This window comes from Cajanus cajan, chromosome 1 (genome assembly GCF_000230855.2).
Source record: "Cajanus cajan strain Asha chromosome 1, NIPB_CcT2T_4, whole genome shotgun sequence".
Classification (NCBI taxonomy): Eukaryota; Viridiplantae; Streptophyta; class Magnoliopsida; order Fabales; family Fabaceae; genus Cajanus; species Cajanus cajan.
In genome coordinates, this window is record NC_138517.1 from 7,264,146 (window position 1) to 7,279,766 (window position 15,621).

At 27.7% G+C, this 15,621-nt stretch overlaps 1 protein-coding gene across 1 annotated transcript; it reads left to right on the plus strand.

Annotated features, from left to right (window-relative positions):
• Positions 1 to 5,939: 5,939 nt before the first annotated feature.
• On the plus strand, positions 5,940 to 8,948 carry LOC109818507 (uncharacterized). Its single transcript, XM_020383992.3, has 2 exons — positions 5,940 to 6,228; positions 7,776 to 8,948. The coding sequence occupies exons 1-2, from the start codon at positions 6,061 to 6,063 to the stop codon at positions 8,304 to 8,306; spliced, it is 699 nt and encodes a 232-aa protein (XP_020239581.1). The 5' UTR covers positions 5,940 to 6,060; the 3' UTR covers positions 8,307 to 8,948.
• The last annotated feature ends 6,673 nt before the right edge of the window (positions 8,949 to 15,621 follow it).

Below are 15,621 nucleotides of genomic sequence, written 5' to 3' on the forward strand. Positions count from 1 at the left end.
GACATAATTTTGCGTTTATTTATTTTATTTTTATTTTTATTTTTTTTATTTTTTAATTTTTTTTGTTTCTTAGAAAACATATGTATTATTTATATAAAAACATTATTTTCGCTGCTGAAAATCAAAATATTTTGACAGACAATATTCAAACCTTCAAAATAATAAGAAGGCTAAATTGCACTTTAATTTTGATCCCTTTATAATATCAAATCCGTAGTTTGGACCTCTATACTTTTAATTATACAATTTTAGTCTTTCAATTATAAATGTAACGATCCATCATGTATTCTATACTTAATAGAAATCACCTACTAGTAGCAAAAAATAACTACTACTTAAGGCTATCATATAAGTAGTTCCCAAATATATTAGTAACAATATATATATATATATATATATATATATATATATTTATTTATTTATATACATATACAAAAATTTACATCGACATCTAATCCAAAACGATTCTCTCTTCTCATACCTGTTGACACCCCTTTGATGCCCAACACTAATCTAACTAGAGCTAATTCTCTCACCCCACGCTCAATGCAATTCAACTCACGCTTGATCCCAGCTTAACTTGAGATTACCTTCAAGTTGTTTAATTTTAACAAAATTTGATATACACATATAAAGTGATATGAATTTTTAATCTAACGGTTGGATTTACAAAATTCACAATTAATATAAAGTTATTGAGTGGTGTAATACTTATTAAAATTTACACTGATATTATTATAACCCTCCAATATATATATATATATATATATATATATATATATATATATATATATATATATATATAATACTTAGACATAGATGAATGTAATTATTTATTACCTTAGTGACTACTAAATTAACATACTCTATTATTATACAATTGACTTAAATAATTTATATAAATAATATATTTTTAATTTAAAATTATATATTTAATTATTAATTTATACAATTTAAAGAACCTATGATTTGATTATTCTATTATTATTATTATTATTATAATTATATTGACTATAATTTTTTTAGAAATTTCTTTGAGGTATAGTATACTACTAGGTCATGTGATTAAATTAATGATTCACTAATTCAATCTTTAATTTATTAACTTAGTATCTTAACTTGATTTAATAATTAATTCGATATTTACAATATTACATAAGAGAATAAAAATAAAAAAAAATTATACATTAGTTCCTTTTACTTTAAGTAGAAATGGCAAAGCTCATGTAGTTGAGGACGACGTTCTTTTTGTATATTACAAAAGCATGTCCAATAACCTTTTTTCGACTCATAATTTAGATGTGAGAAGGACACAAATTTAATCTTCGTCCACTTTGGTTCCTTTTGACCATTTCCCTTTTCATTCTCGCCAATAATTTGGAAAGGTAAGATGAGATAAAGTATGGTACCCTTAATATTTTTCCAGAAAAGTTATACATCACTACTAGAAAAATGTCATTTTTCTGTAAATTTTTCTAAAAAAAATATTTGTAAAATTTTTTTGCAAATTTTCTTGCAATAATAATTTCACAAAAAAAATTTACGAATTTATTTGTGAAAAATTTATATGTGTATATCAAATTTTGTTAAAATTGAACAAGAACTTGAAGATAATCAAAGTGTTCATATTTTAGTATATTTTGAAATGTATATATTACGTCAATTTTGTTTTATAAAAATGAAGTATCAAACCATCTTGGATTAATATAAAATTTTGTATATATGATCTAAGAGTAAAGAACTTTCAATCTAACGGTTGAATTTATAAAATTCACATTTAATATAAAGTTATTGAACGGTGTAATACTTAGTAAAAGTTACACCAGTCTTATTATAACTCTCCTATATATATATATATATATATATATATTAACATAATAATAAAGAGGATAAAAGTCAAAGTATTGAATCCACATAGACTTGGATTTATAGTTGTTTAATATAATATTTGTACCAAATAGATAAATTACTAAGAAATTAAATTTATTCAGGAAAAAAATGTTTAAACACAATAGAATAATTGTGAAAAAGTAAATTGCAATGAAGGTTAATTAATAATTAAAGTAGTTCGAGAATGATTCATTAACTATCTCTATGTAAAATCTTATTGTTTTTAATTCAACATTGCAAGTATACAATTAATTTAACAACACTATTGCATTTAAACCTTAAATCATTAAGTAAGAAATTCTAGGTTCTTAAAGAAAATATCAATTTCTCAATAATTTTTGTTAAAGAACACTATATTAAGGTCAAAGGCTTAAAGTCGACTAATGAGGTTTATCTCAATTCTTTGATAATAAATGTCATTAATGTTTTAGCTAGGTTTTAATTTGAAAAGAGTTTTTCAACCTCAATTAAAAATTATAAAACTGTGATGAGGTTAATCAGGTCACAACAAACATTAAGTATATAAGATTAAAACAATTAATTGAATAAATGCTTTATTGAATGAAAAATAAGGAGAAAATTACATAGCTCAAGTAGTTAGCTTAATCCCCAACTATAGAGAACGTAACTACTTATGACTAAGGATTACAACTCTAGATGAATCTTTGGGCAACCCATGATTACAATGTTGATCTCATAGAACCCTCTCTAGATTTGTACTTAAAAAAATGTATTACCATTTGAACTACCCAAGAGACCTCTAGAAACTCTAATTTTATAATAATGTTTTATGGATTTTTGGGTTGGATCTAGTTGCTCAAGGTGTCCATGTTGCTCACTTTGAGGGACCAAGTGAATACTTTTAGGGGCATCCTCTATCTTTGCTCACTTAAAGTGAAGTTGTTAAGTTGTGAGTTGTGCTATTGTTGACAGGTGTTTTTGTTGCCTTTGTTGTATTATTGTATATATGCTATTTCTTTCATAACCTTACTTTTTTTTTTCTCCTTATGGTTGAGACTACGATGACCATACCTGGTATTCAAGTAGGGCAAGATTAAGTGGTTAGCTGGATTGATCGATGGTGAGTCACATTGGAGGTGGCTTGTTTTACATGACTCCTCTGCTGTAATCATGGTTTAGAATGCTTGATCGACCGTCTAGAGGATATATATTTTGTAATAATTTAGTCTATGATGTATACAATTTATGTACTGAATTTATATATGTTATGTATATTGCATACACTTTACTTTATGCATGTTTTAACTTTCGCTCGATGTCAATTTTCTGCGGTAAGTGCAGTGACTTGATAAATTATTATAATATTTTTTATGTTGACTTTGAGAGAAATGAGGTAAACAAAAATAGAGAAAGAAAAATTTTAAATTGTTACTTTTTTTAGGAGAATTTTAAATTCTACATTTTAATTTTTTTTTACAAATATTTAAGTTTTAAATCTTTTATAAATTTTTTACTCAAACAAAACATTTCACGTTAAAATATTTAAAAATTTATTAAAAATAAATTACTTCATTCTCAATTAACTCTCGGATAATGTGAAAGGCAAAGTTAAAGAAGCAACCAAGCAAAAGTCACATTTAAATTAATTAATATATTGTAGCCCCGAGGAGTTTGGTATTAGAACTTTTGGTTATATATAAATATATGGACATTTTTTCAGAACTGCAAGGATATCTGACATGTGAAGCACATATTAATTCCATGCGAATAATAAACTTTGCATATTCCCACAACAGACACAGTGGCCGGCTTCTTTCAACTACCTAGTAGCTACACCGATGAACCTACCTAATTTAATTGTAAGCATGCATGCAAGCATATTAACTTGGTGTTAGGCCATCATTATAGAAAGAAAAAAGAAAAAAAAGAAGGCATAAAAGTATTCTGGAATTTCTTGTAACTAATTATTCTAAAGTTATGCATATGAATAAACTAACTATATTATAATAGAATGATCTATTTCGTGAAAAATTAATATTAAATTTAAAAAAAAAAAATTTGTGTGAAAAATTTTCAAGTAAAAATAATTACAATACTGCGAATAAGATTATTATTATTTTATATAAATAGACTAAATAGATACTCATAATAGGGCAAAACAAATATATAAATAAAAACTATTCTAAATTAAGATCCATTCAACTTAAATTCTATTCTAATTGAGGATGTATTTAAATAAGGGTTTGTTTGAATAAAATTTTTCTAGAAGCACTTCTAAAAAGAAAAAAAAAATAAGAAGGAAAAATAAAACAAGTTTTTTTTTATAAACTAAAATTAGCTTTTGAATAAATTAAAAATAAATTTTTGGAGAAGTTGTATGAAATAATTTCTACAAATTAACTTATACATAAGCTAATGTTAGTTTATGTAAAAACTTATTTCATTTTTTTTTCTTCCTATTTTTTTTATTCTCCTAGAAATCTTTTTGAATAAGTTTATGTAAATAAACCCTAAATAATTCAATTAAGTGTTTATTTAATAATTTGTTATCACAAGATGATTTTATTTCATTAATTTGATAATGAAAGTTGTTAAAAAGAACTTATTAATTAGAATTATTAATTATTTTATAAATTTTATATAAGTTTCATATATAAACTCTTCCAAAGATTCCCTTATTGCAGAGAGAGATATATGTTAGTGAGTTCTTTGCATATTTTATATGTTCTCATTGAAGGTTGAAATTTGCCGATTTTAGATTGAAAGAATCATCTCCTAATAACACTAAAAGATGTAATGAAAATATTTGGTTTAAAACTTTAAATGAATAAATTATTATTGAGTAAACTGATGCTACTTTATTAGCCCTAAATCACGATTTTTTCTTCTTCTCATTAGACTATTAATTTAATGAATATATGAAAATAAATTGTGCAAAACCTCAGCCATTCGAAAACACCGAGGGTTGCAAAATCTTTGCTGAAAGCAGCTCAGTTGATGTTTAAAACTAGAACATCGCTGTAGTGTTGGGCGGGAAGTTAGAAATGGATCCCTTTGTATTCCATTAATTTTTCCAATTAATGTCCCTAGCTACGTTCTAATCAATAGAGAATTTTTCACTCTAACATGTATGTTTTTTTTAAACCTTTTTATATATTTTCTTTGGGTGAGTGGCCGAAAACAAAAGCAAAAGTAAATACATGTCACATAATTATGAGAATAATAAAATATATAAAATAAAATAAGGCATATGAAAAAGATAAATAAAATAAATAAATTATAAAAATATGAAGAATGTTAACAACAGTCTTTTTCTAACACTTTATCTACCATTAGTTGAATTTATTAAAAATTACAAATTTTAATAAGTGACCCACCACAATTCATTAAATAAGTTATGAGATCCACCAAAATTTGTAACTTTTGAAAAATTTTTAGTCAATACAAAAATTAAAGTGCATATTACTGGCATTTCACTAAAAGCATTAGTAAAAAAATAGCACAACTTATTTCAATGGGGGATTTTCTACAGTTAAAAAACCCGTTAAATGCACAAAATTTCACAATTTGTAAATAGAACATTACCAACATATACTAACATTATCTTACATTTTATTTTGGACACACTTTATTATTTATTAAAAATTATAAAATTACGAGTAAGACCCCATATATAAAAATAGGAGATCTATAAATTTTAATCAATAATAAATATTATATTAAAAAATATATTATATTTTCCATACGATTGTAAAGAGTATTTTTTACTATTCACTCAAACAAATATGCTTATGTAAAAATACTGAAAGGTTCCCTATTAAATTCAAACCCCTATCCACTTATTTAATAGATCCAAACCCATTACTACTCATATCATGAACAAGTTGTTATTGTATTTAGAAGAGCGAATTAATACCATTTATTTAATTTATTAATATTCAAGCATACTTTTTAAAAGTAAAACAAGAATTTCACGACTAAACTTGATTTTCTCCGTAACCACTAGCACTAGCAAAGCCTAGTTGGCAACATATCTTTTGCTTTCCATTTTCCACTCACATGATTTTCCACTATAAATAGAACTTCCTTGCTAGGAGGAAGAATCTAAAAGGATCACGGCATATATATAGAGAGCATTGAAGTAGCATTGAACCACACACACTCACGTACAACTCATAAGTAGAGAAAGAGAGAGCAAAGAATTTAATAATGGAATGGAGGAAATATTATCTGGATATGATGCTTGTACCATTAGGATATCTGGTAACCGTTGCTTATCATGCTTGGTTGTGGCATAAGACTCGCACACAGCCTTTTTCCACCACACTTGGAATCAATGCTCATGCTCGACGCTTCTGGGTTCCTGCCATGTTGAAGGTATGCAAATTTATAATCATGTCCATCAAAATCTTAACTACAAATACCTATTGTGTTTTGTTTCTTCATCCTTATCACTCTCAATGAAAGCATTGTCATAGAACTAAAGCTACCACTGTATTTAAAATTCTAAACTTATGTAAATCCAACTTTTCAATTTCATTTATTAGTTTTTCATAATATATATCGATCTTCATCTCCATAAAGAGCATGCTTGAATGCAAAATATATAAGTGCTAATTTGAGATATTTTTTTATTAGAAAAAAGCTCTTTAATTTATTAGAGAAGTTCTTAAAAGTTTTTCATCCAATCAGACTTAAAGTAGGGCACATACTTTGTCACTTGAGCTACTTTAGCTCCCTTTGTTACTTAGACGCTGGAGAGTGGAGACAATATATTATTGAAAGCATATATAACTTAACTATTCGTTGGTCAATATAGTTAACAAGGCTTGTGTTAATTTGGGGAACAAATCTAATGGCTGGTTAAGGTGCGATTTTGATTTCTTTGCCAACTTAGTTGTTTTATGCATGCACCAAATTTGACGATATCTCGTTTGCTTGATCAAGACTGTGTTCACTAGTGATGCTTGGAATTGTGAAAAAAAGCCTCTTTAAAAGCACGCTGTATTTGAAATGTTTTTGTTTATCGGGGAAACTTCAATACACTTTGTAATAAAAATGTTTTTAAGAGTTCCATTAATTAATTTAAAAATCGTGCATATATTGTATTTTTCATGAATTTCAGGGACCTATCTTTGCTATGATGTTTATCAGTTTAGAATCTTGAATATTTGAGAGAATCATCATAAAATTGCCGGCTCAGGGTTTTGTTTTGTTCTTTTTTTTTACTACGAAGTCTGGTCCCTTTTATTTTATTTTATTTTTGCAAAATATAAACAGTCACTTTCATTTAGAAGTGGGGGTTGTTAATTTCATTAAGAAAAAAAAAAAAGTGGGTGATGACTCCACTTCCATTATTTCGTGGTCTGGTTGAAAATGTTTACGGTCACAGTCTATTACTTTAATTTAATCTTTTTGGCCTGAATGGTAATTAGCTAAGTGGGTCACCTTTTCTTTTCCTCCCAAATCTGAAGACTCTTTTCACTTAATTCTGAGCCATAAAATAAGCTAGTATTTTAGAAAAGAGTAGCTAGATATTCCTTGATGTCCATATGACCATATCATATAAAGTCTAGGATTGGTTAGGAAATTCGTTGAATTGGGTTGAATGGATATATTTTTCATTCTGATGCAAGAATGCGAAAAGAATGATGGTGTTGGATTAGCATTTAGTCCAACATAAGTGCTATATATGCACACACTTAATCACAAAACATTACTAAACATGTTTCTCGGACATCATAGTGGGATAACAAAATGTTCCTTTAAATTTTAAATTGTAGGGTATTTAAGAAATCAAATGTTTATAAAAAATAAAAAAAGTGAAAACATAGCTAGGTATATAATTATATTCAGTGTTACAAACTGCATGAATTTTTTTATCTTCAATTGTAATTGAATTCAAAACATTATAACCATGGCAGGACATTGAAAAGAAGAACATCCTAGTAGCTCAAAGTCTTCGGAATCTGATCATGGGATCAACCCTTATGGCCACCACAGCCATTCTCCTCTCAGCAGGCTTGGCAGCAATCATAAGCAGCACTTACAGTGTGAAAAAGCCTCTTGATGATACCATCTATGGTGCTCATAGCGAATTTATGGTATCACTCAAATATGTGACACTCCTCACCACATTCTTGTTCTCATTTTTCTGCCACAGTCTTTCAATAAGGTTCCTAAACCAATTGAGCATCCTTATTTGCACACCACAAGATGCCATGTCATTGGTGACCCCAGAATATTTAACTGAGATTTTCGAGAAAGGTACCATTTTGAACACAGTGGGAAACAGGATCTTCTACTCAGCACTTCCTCTTTTGCTTTGGATCTTTGGGCCACTGCTGGTTTTCTTGTGCTCTATTGCCATGTTGCCGGTGTTTTACAACCTTGACTTTGTTTGTGGGAGGGTGAAAGCAAAAATGGTGCTGAATGATAGAAGTGACTTTGCTTGATGATATATTATTATGGATTAATTGTATTTTTTTTCACTCAATTTTTATATTTTGGTAAATTTTGTTATCTAACTTTTAAAATTATACATTTTGTTACATAATTTTTAAAATTTTGTATATTTTATCATTCTATTAGTTGATTATTTGATGTCATTTGTTAACTATTGATATGATATATTGATTATTGATGTGACATGTTAATTGTTGACATATTACATTATGTTATATCATTATTGATATACATTAATAATCCACAGTAGTGGTTGACATGTCATGCTAATAATTAGTAAATTATATCAATAATTAACATATCTTATCAATAATCAATTAATAAGATGATAAAATGTACATAATATTGAAAGTTAGCAACAAAATATGTAATTTTAAAAATTAGATAGCAAAACATGCAAAAAAAATATATAAAAAATAAGTGAAAAAAAAATACAATTAAACCTATTATCATTTAGCTAGGACTAAGAACATGGAATGGATAAGATTATTGGGTATATATGTGTCATGATGCGTATCTGTCGTTTATCTTTTACAACTTTAGGTTGTAAAGGTAAATAGTATTTCAGTCGGACAAAGCATAAGCTCATGTAGAAGCGCTTAACCGAAATAATTCAAATGACTTTTGATAAATGGCTTTGATTATGATTACCATTATCTAACCTTTCTTTGCTTATCTTTTTTACTTTCGTTTTGGTGAATTCTATATCATTTGTTTTTTTTTCTCCTGTCCTTAATCTTAATATGTAAAAATACTAAAAAGAAAATGATGACATGGCTAATAATATTTCAAGTAATTGACACAGTGAAATTAGACATTTTAAAAAACCTAATTCTGATACCACTTTAAAGGAAATAAATAGAGGAGTTTAGAAAGAGAAACACTTAAAGCTTGACTTTATTTGAATAATTGTCTCAAATTTTGACTCATCACGTAAATACACATTAGCATCTATATTATATATATATATATACAAAACATTTTTTTTGTACATATATAAGACATTTTTATGCATGAGACATGGAATATAAGTGTTTGAATATAAAGATATATGCAAAGCTTATATGAAATCCAAGCATATCAGGATTTGGGGTTTCATTAGGAATTTATGTAGTAATTGGCTTTTGGATTTTTTTTTTAGTAATTGTGGTGTTATTATTAACATGCATGCATAACTTTTTCTATCTATCATGGTTTGAGTAGCTTAGAATGTTAGCTTTAGGAAGATCATATGTGAGACTGGTTCTTTAATTTATATAATTTAATCTAACAAGGTTATCCTCTTTGAAATACATGCAACTCTTATTACCAAAATCAAATCTATTGGTGAACAAGCTTGACAATTTTCTTTTCATCCCACCTTAAGAAAGAAAAATCAATGTGCAAATTGGTTAGCTAAACAAAGTTCATCTTGTTCAGATATTTTTGTAATATGAGATACTTGTCTTCTAAAGTTATAAGTTTTATTATTTTGGTTGATATCATGGATGTAATTTTTTACTAGACCTTAGTTTGTCTCGTATTTTACTCAATGATAAAAAAATAATATAAAGATACATGCAAAAATAAAAACCATGAATCTTAAAATACATAAAAAAAACAACTTTAAATAAATTCTCTACTATATTACTTATTTTAGTTCCAACAAGATGTAACAATAATATATAGAAGAATTGAAGGGACAAATTAAATATAAATTTTTAAAGAGTTATGCTAAAGTTAAATATATATTATAAATTAATTTTTTTTGGATTAATATGACCCCAAAATCATACATTATAGTTCATTTGATCTTGTCTTTGAACGACCCAAATTAAAATATAGAAAGTTATGTTAGTTTTTTTTTTTTTTTTTCAAAACTCACATGACATTTTAAGTAGTTTCATGACATTAAGTTTATATGTGTGACTTGAATATTATTATGGCTGAAGAAAGAAGTTTTGGAGGGAAAGAAGATTTGGGAAATTGGAAGATCGGTAGGTATGTCGTACGGTGAAAATGAGGAAAACTTAATAAGTAAATTGATGGAATTAGAGGAAACAAAGTCAAGGCATAAGGGAGCTCGATAGATGAGTAAGTGAGAAATTTACATATTAATAAATGAATATCATGTTATACAACATTAGAGATTTGGGGGAAAGGGAAAATGAAGATTTGTGAGGAGTCTGATACAGAAGGAAGAGGTTCAAATTCTATGTTTGCAAGGGACAAAGAAAGCAAAAGTAACTAGTCATTTGTTCCTTTTAGTGTGGGGGGATAGAGAAGCGGAGTGGACGATGGTCCCTACAGTGAATACAACAGGGGGTCTATTATGTGTGGAATAAGAAAAGCTTGGATGTTATTTCCCAATTTAAGAGCACTCTAGATATATTGGATTGGAAGGTGCTTGGAAAGGAACTGAGACACAAATTATTATAGTGAATATCTATTCACCATGTGATAGAGCACATAAGAGGAGGGTCTGGGAAGAGCTAAAACAAAAAATGGGAAACAAGTAGTGTCAGTCTTTTGTGTGTATTAGGTGACTTCAATAGTGTTAGAAGTGCTTCTAGAGACAAGGGGGATAATATGCGAGATTATGGCATTGGAGACAGAATTGAATTTAATAATTTTATCCAAGATATAGGGCTTAAAGACATTCCTATGGTTGGAAGGCAGTTTACTTGGTACAGCCTTAACAAATCAACATAAAGTATGATTAACATGGTTTTAATCTCGAGGGAGTGGACTAGCACTTGGCCAGGAAGCAAGCAAATTATCCTAGATTGAGACATATATATTAGATCATTGTCTGGTGCTGTTCACGAATTCAGTCATGGACTAGGGCTCTAAATCATTTCAATTGTTAGTTTGATGATAAAGAGTTTTCAGAATTTGAAAAATCATGGTGGAATATGGAAATTCTAGGTTGGGGGGCTTTTATATATATTAAAGGAAAAATTGAAAGATCTTAAAAGGAGGTTGAAATTTTGGAATATGAATCTACACTTTATGCACAAGAAAATTGTAGCAAAAATGAATACCTTGGATAAAAAAAAAAGGAGACTGAGGGACTACAAGAGGTGGAAGTAATATTGAGGAAAAATAATTGTAAGAAGAATTCTAGAGCATGCTGGTTTAAAGTGAATTATTGTTATCCCAAAAGTCAAGAGCTAGAACGATGAGACATGGGGACATGAATACCAAATTTATCCACATGCATGACAATGAATTGGAGGAGGAGGAAATAATTTGTTGGGATTCATAATTGATGGATCTTGGGTGCAAGATCAAAAGGAAGTGAAAAATGAGGTGAATTTTTTTCAACATAGATTTAATGATGAATTATAGAATAGGCCTAAATGGTGTTTGAAATTAAATCTTTATAAAGAAAAATGTTACCATAATTTTCTCTTTTGAGGAAGAAGAAATTAGGGAGATGGTGTGGGAATATGACAATTTGAAGAGTTCAGGACCTAAAGATTTTAACTTTAAATTCATTGAGGCTTTTTAGGGAACTTTGAAGGGGGACATTATAAGATTTCTAAAGGAATTTCATGTTAATGTAAAACTACCAAAAGGAATTAACTCATCTTTTATTTCCTTAATACCAAGAGTAGATCATGATCCACATAGCTTTGGGGACTACAAGCCTATATCTTTGGTGGATTGCATGTATAAAGATTTGGAAAAAATTCTTGTAAAATAGAATAAAAAAGGTGTTGCTAACAATAGTTAATCATAGATAGAGAACTTTTCTAGGATATATGAATCTTCTCTATAGCATGGTGGTTGCAAGTAAGGCTATTGATGAAGCCAAAAGAAAAATGAAAAATGAAAAATGTTTTTTTTGTTCTTCTTTACATTGGATTATGAAAAAACATATGACTCTGTTTGTCAAATTTTTTATTGTAGATGTCAGAAAGGTTGGGCTTCTGCAAAAAATGGGTGGAATAGATAAGAGCATGTTTAGAGTCGGGGTTTGTTTTAGTACTTGTGAATGGTAGTGCGACTGACAAGTTCAACCTAAAAAAGAACCCAAGCAAGGTGATCCTTTAGCACTATTCTTGTTTCTCGTAGAAGATAAGGTTTTTAGTTAGAGATAAATAGATGAAACATTAGTACAAAAATGGCTTTTAAAATCGAGATTTTAAAATTGGTCATCAGAGAGAAAAACATAACAGAGAGAAACTGAACTATGAGATCATCATTAAGAGAAGCAGTACAGAGGATAAACCCTTATATAGCTAAGCCCTATGACTCACTGCTGAGTCAGCAACTAACAAACACACTAACTGACTTTCTAACAGAATAAATGCAACTGAAATTACAGAACATAATAGTCCAATCAATAGGTATGTAAAAGCACCTCACAAGATTTATTTATGGGCAGACAGAGACACAACGATGCGTGATTAACAATTGAACAAACATTCCAAGGCATGAGATTACTGTTTATTGCACAAGCTCTAGTGAAAGAGTTGAGTACATACAAAATTTCTTGCTAGGTAGCCCATACATAAGTGCAGGATAAAGTCACTTGCTGCAAAAGCCAATACATTAAAATAAATAAATAAATAAATAACAATTGTTAGAATAAACCGTGTGGTGTTATAGCCAAAAGCAAGAATAGCAAGGGCTGAAGTTGCAAGTTAATGACGTTTGCCATTAAAAACAACAAATTTTACCAAGGGCCGAGCCAAATTTCCAAATTTGAATCAAGTCCTCTAGTTGTATTTGAGTAGATTGAAACCCTTTAGGTGAGAATGCCTCAGAAATCCATGTCTCACACTTCAAGAGAAGTGTCTCCACTCCAAAATAAAGCGCACCCTGAGCCATACAACAACAACACAAACAGCATCAGACAATAGAATGTCAAAATGACAAATACATTCACCTGTTTGGCAACGTCGGAGAGGAGCGCCGCTACTAGCGGCAGGAAAATCCCCCCGCCTTCGTCGACACCGAGGGAATCGCCAGCGCCAGCAAGAGAACGCGGCGGCGAACGATAGGGTTTTGGTGACGACGAAAATGCCCAAGCCTAAAATCGCGGAATCCTCGACCTCCAAGAGCCGAACCTGCGCTCAGTCCGAGCCCCACGCCCCCTTCCCGGACCAGGTCCTAGAGAACGTCATGGAAAACGTGCTCCACTTCCTGACCTCGCGGCGAGACCGGAACTGCTACGCCCTCTCCCCCAACCGTGCGACCTCGCGTTTCACTCGCGTCAAGTCCCTCACCCTCAAGGGCAAACCCCGCTTCGCTGAAGCCTCCTTCTTCGGAATCTCGGAGGCCGGTGGCGATTTGGCGTTGTGGAGCGGAGGCTTGGAGTCTTCTAGGGTTTCGGTGGCCATGGATGGGGGAGGGGGGACCAGAGAATTGGGATTAGAAGAGAGAGAGAAATGAAATTGGAGTTTGATGGAGGGTGAAAGTGTGTGTGGGGTGGTTTTCAAAATTTGATGCCAAATTTCACTCACTCACTCTTTCCCCCTTCTGCTTTTGCTTTTCTCCCGGCAAAACTACTTGCTACTAACCTAAAAAAAAAAGAAAATGGATATTAAAAAATAAAAAATAAATATTTATGAGCATTTTTATATATTTTTAATTTGTGCTTAATTTATTTAAAATAAATAAATAAATAATTTTTTAAAATTTAATTTAAATCAAACATGTTATTATTAAATTAGATTAAAATAAAGAAATTGTTTTAAATTTCACTTGTGTCGGATAATCATATTAATTTAGTATCAAATCTTTAATTAGTTTCATATACTATTAACATAATTAAATAATTATGTTAATAAATAAAGTTTATTTATGTTAATAAATAAAGTTTATAAATAATTAAATAATATTTATCTTAAAAATAAACATTATTTTTAAGGGTTGGATTGTTAAATTATAAAAATTAAATCATAATAAATCTAAATATTATAAAAATTATAATTCAAATCAAAAGAAATCAATAACTTAGAAAAATAAATTGACACTTCTGATTTCTTTACTTTAATTTAAAAGTTTTTTTAAATTTATTATATTATAATTAAATTATTAAATTAAAAAATTAATATTTTAAACTTTTCTAATTACACATTCATTTTTAATTAATTATATTTTGTCACTTTTTAATCAAGTGAGTGAATGATAATGAATTAACTAAAATTCTAAAATATATTTTAATTAAAAATAATTTTTTGGTAAATACGGTAACTAAAAAGTATTATAATAAATAATTAAATTAAAAAGAATAAATTTTATAATGATTATTTTTTTAATGTCGTTAAATTAAATATTCTAATTATTTTATAATAAATTAAAATGAAATTATAATAAAATATGTTAAAATACAATTATTTTTAAAATTACTACCTTATATTTTTATTAATTAAATTAATATATAAATAATATTTTGAATTTAAACTTGAAAATAATGATTAATATAATTTAATTTAAATGCAAAATCGTAGTATTTCAAATTTAAAATAATAATATATTTATAATAACAATAAATATATTATAATTTTCATTAATATATCAAATTGTAACATCCCGAATTTTCTATTAGTATAATTGTTTATTATTACTAAATAAATAAAATTTATATATTATTATTTTTATAATATTATTGATGAATTAATATCAATAATATTATTAGTGTATTTATAGATAAACTCATAATTTGATAAATATAACTTATTATATATTAATATACTTTTACAAAATTATAAGTATATTAATTATAAATATACATATCTTATCTAGTATATTTATATTTTTGTAAAATTATATTAACATATACTAAGTTATATTTATCAAATTATGAGTTTATCTATAAATATACTAAAAATATTATTGATATTAATTTATTAGCAATATTAAATTATTAATAATATATACATTTTATTTATTTAGTAATATTAAATATATATCATTTGTTACATTAATAAAAATTATAGTATATGCTAACTTAAATAAGCAAATAATTATATAATTTAAATTATTATACATATATATATATTAAAATTTTAAAATTATTAAATTTTTAATGGGAGACATTCAAATTGTACAATTATGATATTTGAGGGACTAAAATTGTTCAATTAAAAATTAAAGAACTAAAATTGCACAATTACAATTATTTAGGGACTAAAATTATCTAATTAAAACCTTAGGGATCAAAATTGCACAATTACAATACTTGAGGGAACAAAAATGTAATTAAGCCAAAATTAAATTAATACTCTTTTTTTTTTTTTAATTTCACAAGTTTTTTTTTTAAATATTTTTAATGAATGTCTTAATTTCTTATGCTCAAAATTGATAATTTTT